Source organism: Berghia stephanieae, chromosome 3, assembly GCF_034508935.2.
Source record: "Berghia stephanieae isolate SIO BIC M18660-M18661 chromosome 3, UCSD_Bste_1.3, whole genome shotgun sequence".
Taxonomy (NCBI): Eukaryota; Metazoa; Mollusca; class Gastropoda; order Nudibranchia; family Aeolidiidae; genus Berghia; species Berghia stephanieae.
The window spans coordinates 92,092,159-92,099,658 of NC_088362.1; the positions used below are offsets into that span (position 1 = coordinate 92,092,159).

Consider the following 7,500-nt stretch of genomic DNA (forward strand, 5'->3'; position numbering starts at 1 on the left):
CCCACAAGTCTTGCATCGGGGTCGCATACACGATCTGGCTTTAGGTCCATCCCTAGGTATGGGTTCCAGGCGGCTTCTGACAAGGAGATCCCTCAGGTTACGATCCCGTCGATATGCTACCAACGGGGGTTCTGAGAAAACTCTGTGGGTGTCTTCGCCCGCCTGGAGGATCCCATAGTTCTGCAATAGGATGTTCCTCACTTGATCGGCATGGGGGTGATGCGTGAGGACTAAAATGGGACGCTGTGTCTCCTGCTTCCTGGCATTGCGAGGCCTCATTGCTGCTTCTCTCGACACGAGGCTGGCTTTCCGGACAGCCTTAAGCAAAACCCTTTCGGGATATTCCCGTGCCCTAAAAAAATCGAGCATGCGATCACGTTGAAGCGCAAATTCATCATCTTCCAGACAGAGTCTCCGCAAGCGGAGTATCTGACTGAATGGGATGGAGTCTTTGCACTTCACCGGATGGGATGACCGATAGAGCAGGTAGCTGTGACTGTCCGTTTCCTTGTAGTGTACAGTGGTCCGTACTCCCGTTCTGGTCAATACAGCCTTGATGTCCAAAAAGTTCACCTCAGAGGTTGAAATCTCATAAGTGTACTCTATGGACGGGTGGAAGGAGTCCATCGCTAGGATGAACCCCTTCAACTGGCTGTGGGTCAATGACGTAATGCCGAAACAGTCGTCAATGTACCTTTTGAACAGCTCGGGGGCAGGTCCACTGTACTGATGGAAGAAGGTTTCCTCAAGGTAGCCCATGAAGAGGTTAGCATATGAGGGACCCATCTTGGTGCCCATCGCAACACCTGAGATCTGATGGAAAAATACATCATTGAACTCAAAAGTGTTGAGTGTGAGCACAAGTTCGGTGAGCCTCACAATGCTGTTGCTGGAAATCCCTGGTAATGGATGACGGTCGACGAAATGCCTGATGGCACGCAGTCCGTCAGGATGCGGTATGGATGTGTACAGTGCCTTCACATCCATGGTGAAAATCAGCCGTGGACGTTCATCCTGGAATCGAATTTCGTCAATGACACCAAGAGCATGGTTAGTGTCCTTGATGTACGATGGCAGGGTGGGAACTATACGTTGAAATACCGCATCGAGGAACTGCGATACCTTCTCAGTGGGGCACGAGATAGCCGACACAATCGGCTTTCCAGGTGGAGTGTCAGACAATTCCCGTATCTTGTGTATCTTAGGGAGCATGTAAAAACATGGATTACCTAGGTCGCTGGGGTCGTGTTTAAGGACCTCTGCTCTACTAGGTAATTCTCCCTGCGATACCAAAGACTGGATTGTCTGGTGGACTCTGGTGTTGTTAGCAAGTGTTGGGTCCGAAGTCACTTTCTCATAAAATATCTGGTCACTCAATTGCCTGTGGCCCTCAGCTCTATAGAGCTCAGCGTCCCAAACAACTACGGCCCCTCCTTTATCAGCCGCTTTGATCACTATATCACGACGTGATCTAAGTGAACGTACGGCAGCCCATTCAAGACGGGTGAGGTTAGACCTCTTGATAGGTGTGGGTCGTAGTGCCTCTATCTGTCTAAGACAAGTCTGGATAAACAGGTCGAGTGTAGGGGACTTGCCAGGACTAGGAGTCCAGTTTCTTTTACGTCGTGAGAAAGCGGCAAACGGATCCTCAGGGTCACGGTCATAGTCATGGTCACGTTCATCGTCTTTGAAGTGATACTTCAAGCGTAAAATACGCATGAAGCGACGTACATCCGACTCAGTGCGGGACTGGTCGGACGTTCTTCTTTCTTTGTACCCCCCTCTCTCTCTCTAATTCCCCCTCTCTACCGGTCCGCCTCAAACCAACCCCCCCCCCCTTTCCCTGTCCCCCCCCCCTTTTTTTTTTATTTTTTTATTTTATTTTTTTTTTTATTTTTTTATTTTCTCTCTCTCTCTCTCTCTCTCTCTCTCCCTTCTCTCCCCTCTTTTCTGTCTATCTACCTATCTATCTGTCTATCCATCTATCTATTTATCGGTGTATTCCATCCACTTTACTATCGCATCGTTCCTTCGCGAAGATTCGACCTTCGCTCATCCAACAACCCCCCCCCCCCACCTCCGCCGTGACCCTTTCACCTCGCCCCCTCCACCACCCCCTACTGTTCCACTACAGCGTTCTTCTAATACTACTACTACTACTACTACTACTACTACTACTACTACTACTACTACTACTACTACTACTACTACTACGACTAATACTACTACAACTACTACTACTACAACTTCTACTACTACTACTACTACTACTACTACTACTACTACTACTACTACTACTACTACTACTACTACTGCTACTACTACTACTACTACTACTACTACTACTACTACTACTACTACTACTACCAATATGTCTTTTATCTTCCATTATAGTCTGGAAAGTTCTGTTCCCTGACGCTGACCTTTGCTTATCAATTAGATCACCCCCCTGGGGCACCCTATCCTCTACCCACGCCACGCTAACATTTCATTCATACTGCAACCACCATTGAGTACAGACGATACAAGTTATTTTTCATTATATTTTATTTGTTTTCCACGTTTATTTGTGTATTGTTGTGCTGACGAAGGGTTTGTACCCGAAACGTCCATTGTCTGTTTTGTTCCCATACGAAGCCTTTCCATTTTCACTCTTTCGTTAGTATTTTACGATCACCGGCTTCAGGCAGCCCTTACCGTTTTTTACTAGTCTGGTTAATACAGTTTAGTGAGAAGTACTCATAAACGCGGATGGCAAAAAACAATAACAAAGACATGGGTGGCGTCATCTTTGAACTATCTATAAATGTTCAAGACATACACCGTTTTGTGTGTTGGTCCGTTACACTTCCGGATGGCAATGTTGTGAGCTTCTTAGCCAAGTGCACGCGCTTGGCTAAGAAGCTCACAACATTGCCATCCGGAAGTGTAACGGACCACCACACAAAACTGTGTGTAACCTTGAACGTTTATAGTCTGGTTAATACAGTTTAGTGAGAATTAATCATAAAAGCGGATGACAAAAAACATTAATAAAGACCTGAGTGACGTCAACTTCATTCTATCTATAGACGGAATCAAATTTACGTCACTCAGCTCTTTGTTATTGTTTATAAGCAGCCATTTTTATGAGTTGATCTCACTAAATTGTATCAATCAGAATATGAACGGTCAAGGTCACTCAGTTTTGTGTGTTGGTAAGTTATATCTGGCTGGCGAAATGTTGTGAATAAATTATTACCCGAATATCAATTACATGATACGTGTTATTGATGTTGTGCCCCACAAATCAATCGTACCTAACACACCAAATAATGTGTAGCCTTCATTCACAAGCAAATGGACCGAGATCGATCAAGGAGTGATATCGTGATTTTTTAAAATGACAATGGGCATGATCGATATTAACTTTCCATGTGCTCGGGGTCATTGGTCACATTGTTAAATGTGCTCCAAGTGACCCACTAAGTGAGAAGTGTTCACAGCTTTTTAAATATCGAACATCACGATTGGTTATTTTGTTCAGCTTGACACATTAGTATGTTTATAACTTTTGTAAACAAAGCAGCATGTTATGAAATATCCAATGGATTCAATAGTCTGGTGTCACGTCGCCCAGCAACGGCGGCCATTATGGTTCTAAACAAAGAAAATCGATCCTTTTAATCTTCATGATGGATAGAACTTTTCATATGACTTGTGATCAGAGTGTGTAAAAGTCAAAACATGATCTGATTTATAATGTTTTTTTCCTCTGGATATGCTTTTATGCTCGTCGGAGAAACATTTCAAAAGGGCGTCGCCATTGTTCCGATAGTATAGAGCCTGTTACTAAGTTACCATACGTCATTACGAGGGAAGTGACTGTTGAAGCGTATTGTTAGACAGCAACAAATCATGTGATTGATGACCTGGTTGGACGAAAACATGAATATAGATCGCTCCCATTAATATTGTCAGTTTCACGCGATGGAAACCGGAATAATCTATGGGCCTTTTGGCTCTGATGGACTACCTCTTAAAGTTTATGATTGGGTAGCTGGGTCTGACAATGTCAGATAGTGCTTAGCGATAGACTCGCGTCCTATCTAAAGTAGCAAGTAATTGCTTTAATCTGTTTCACGCGATAGAAATGGGATAAACTCCGGCTTCATGTGCCTTAATGGCCCTGAAGGACTTTCTAAAAATGTTTAAAGATAGATCTACACTGTATTAAAAAGAATTAAATGAGAAAACATCACCTCTTTCGCTGCCTGAAATGATAACAAAGATCAAAGTAACGTCAACTTTGTCCATTCTACTTTCTGCCTGTGAACCAATCCTGTAACAACAGGATGATACCAATTTCGTGAATTTTGTTTCTCTGTATTTCCTTTTTGACTAAATCAACCAATGACGTGAGACGTAAATAAGGTTTTTAAAAAAGGTGTGATTTCAAAAAACTGGTTCCAATCTCATTGGGAATGTAATACCATTCTTACGAAGGACTGGATACATAGCTTGTGTAAATGACCTTCTGGTTTCAGAATGATGCTATCTAATCATCTTTTCAAAATATATGCTGGTCGTCAATAAAAATCATCCATCCTCGCTCTTTGGCGTCCCGTAATCTTAAGAATCTATCTATAAATCCTGCTACTATAATAGTTCTGCCACCTTAAAATTGAATAAGTAACCTATTCATTATCAATAGTCCTCCGAAGGACTAGTTACATACACACTTCCAAGGATTTGGAACCGGAATAGTAGAAGATTTGACGTCACGACTTTTCTACACTATTTGCCCGAGCTGTAATGTATTGTTTACAAATGTATAAGTCGTAATAATCTATTCTAAAAAATTAGGGTTGTGGATCAATTTTGTTCCGTACAGCCAAGGTTAATTTTTTGATCATCGAGCACAGAATTACTGGCAAATCTAAAAAATTATAAAACTATTTTTCGCAGATTGATATAGATAGAATGCGCTTGGCCAAGGAGTTCACAACATTGCCATCCGGAAGTATAACGGACCAACACACAAACTCTGTGTAACCAAGAACTTTTATAGTCTGGTTAATACAGTTTAGTGAGAACAACTCACAAACGCGGATGGCAAAAACAATAACAAAGGCCTGAGTGACGTCATCTGCATACTATCTATACGAGTAACTTGCAAACCTTTATTCAATGGGAGCGATCTATATTCATGTTTTCGTCCAACCAAGTCATCAATCACATGATTTGTTGCTGCCCAACGATTGGATATTCTTTACAAATATAAACACGCTGATTTGTTTACAAAAGTTATAAACATACCAATGAGTCAAGCTGAATATAATGACCAATTATTATTGTGATGTTAGATATTTCAAAATCTGTGAACACTTTTCACTATGTAGGTCACTTTGAACACATTTTGCAATGTGACCAATGACCTCGAGCACATGGAAAGGTAATATAGATCGTGCCCATTAAGGTTAATGTATTGACTCGTTGATTCAATAAATGGTTATTTAGAATATCTGCCAGGGCGTAATCATGAATCATTTGGCCTCCGGATTTGTCATAATTTGGTCGCTCGTTATGCTCGATGCTTGGCCCCGGAAATCGCAATTTAGACGGCCAATTAACAATTAAAGAGTTATCTCCCTTATTTAATGAAAAAAGAAACATTTTGTAAGTTACAAACTATTAAAACTTCAGTGATTAGCATGTGACATTATAATTTTCTTTCAAAAGTGTAAACTTTATTAAGAATATTCTTTGGTCAATATAATCTGCATTTAAAAATAGAGCAGTAAAGTTAGGTGCCCCAAACGTAAACAATAACAAGTTGCTAGTGATTTACGTTAGGGACCGGAATAATTTACGCACAATATAGGTCTCCCAATTTTGTAGTTTGAGTTGTAGGCAATACACTTTCAGTATTGAAAATATGTTTACATAAAATCTAACAGTTGCAGAAATAATAATATAAGGCTAAATTATTATGAAAATCAGGCTCCGAATAATCCTCGTTTTGTTCACACCAGCGCAATAATTTGCTCTGGTCTAAAAATAGATAGACTGTAACTTTTGATAAATTTTAGAAAATTTTACCTTTTGTTCCATAAAATATCCATATCTAGACATTATTTGATGCGTGATCGAGTATTTATGAATATGTGTTTCTTTTGCCACCTAACAGCCAAATTTTAAAGGTTATTTTTTTCTATTATTTACATTGGAACGTGAGCTGTCAAGACAGGAACATGTGGTTTGCCACGTGCTTCTCGACCTTTGTTTCGTTTGGGGCACCTAACTTTACTGCTCTATCAGTTCGTAATATTTATAATTTTGACAATGTCTTCATAGACTATTTTGTTAAGATATAAGTATTTTTAAAATGTAACGTTAGCTAGGCTCTTTATAAACAGCGTGTCTGGGCTTAATATTAAAAAAAAAAAGATTAATGCATCCGCGTGTCATCTCACTCGGGCATGATGATTATGATCGGTCATTTGACGTTGCGAATCGTAATCTGGCCGGTCGCCCTGTTCCCAATTTCCTTTGCGCGCACCGACACACTTCATACTTAACCGATCTTGATCGTTGATCGTCTTGATTGATGGTACTTTCCACAATAGGATTCAATAGTCGTATCGTCACTTCCTTCCTAATGACGCATGGTAACTTAGTAACACTGGCTCTAAACTATCAGAACAATGGCAGACGCCCGTATGAAATATTTCTCCGGCGAGCATAAAAGCGTATCCAGAGGGGAAATAAAACATAAATTTGATCATGTTTTGACTTTTAACATTCTGATCACAAGGCATATTAAAAGTTCTAGCCAGAATGAAGAATAAAAAGTAATGATTTTCTTTGTTTAGAACCAAGATGGCCGCCGTTGCCGGGCGGCGTGACTCAGACTACTGAATCCAATATACGTAGTATCATAACAAATAAGATGAATGTCTGTCTGTATTAGCCTTAATATCCCCGCAATTATTGCGGATTCTCCACTGTTGTCTGTATATAAACAAAAATATACTTGTCACCCAGAGAACATTTCTGTCCCAGCGAGGACATGATTACTGTGCTACAGGGGCTATCAGAGTACCATCGTCTGCGTATCTTATGCTATTCATATTCTGCCCTCACAGAGTTTTATGTGTTAGTCCGTTATACTTCCGGTGAGCTTCTTAGCCGTGCGCATACTATCTATAGTATGCCAGGCATAGCAACAAGAGGTCACAGAATAACCATTAATCCTTACCTTCCGAAAACCTTGGCATCTTGAATGCTGTCAGGTAGAATTTTATTGGTCGTCTCTGGCAAAGAAAGTGCAAGCACTCCTGCCGCCACTGATGCCCCGCCAAAAATAACGAGTGGAAGAGCCACGCCCACATTTAACTTGACGAGGTCACTCTGGGAGATATGGCAAGAACACAAAGGAGAAGCATTTTATACGAGATTGAATTTTATTTATTTTGATAACAATACACCTAAATTAGCGTGAGCGGGATAGTGCTGCTG

General features: G+C 40.9%; 2 protein-coding genes across 3 annotated transcripts in view; one reads left to right on the top strand and one right to left on the bottom strand.

The window, feature by feature from the left end:
- Positions 1-7,500, top strand: part of LOC144968826 (uncharacterized) — a 240,103-nt gene that overhangs the window by 162,721 nt on the left and 69,882 nt on the right. The window lies entirely within an intron of this gene.
- Positions 1-7,500, bottom strand: part of LOC144968827 (organic cation transporter protein-like) — a 40,072-nt gene that overhangs the window by 4,470 nt on the left and 28,102 nt on the right. The window contains exon 10 of the mRNA XM_078907548.1: positions 7,241-7,392. Within this exon, the coding sequence (XP_078763674.1) occupies positions 7,241-7,392 (152 nt within the window). The remainder of the gene's footprint in view (positions 1-7,240; positions 7,393-7,500) is intronic.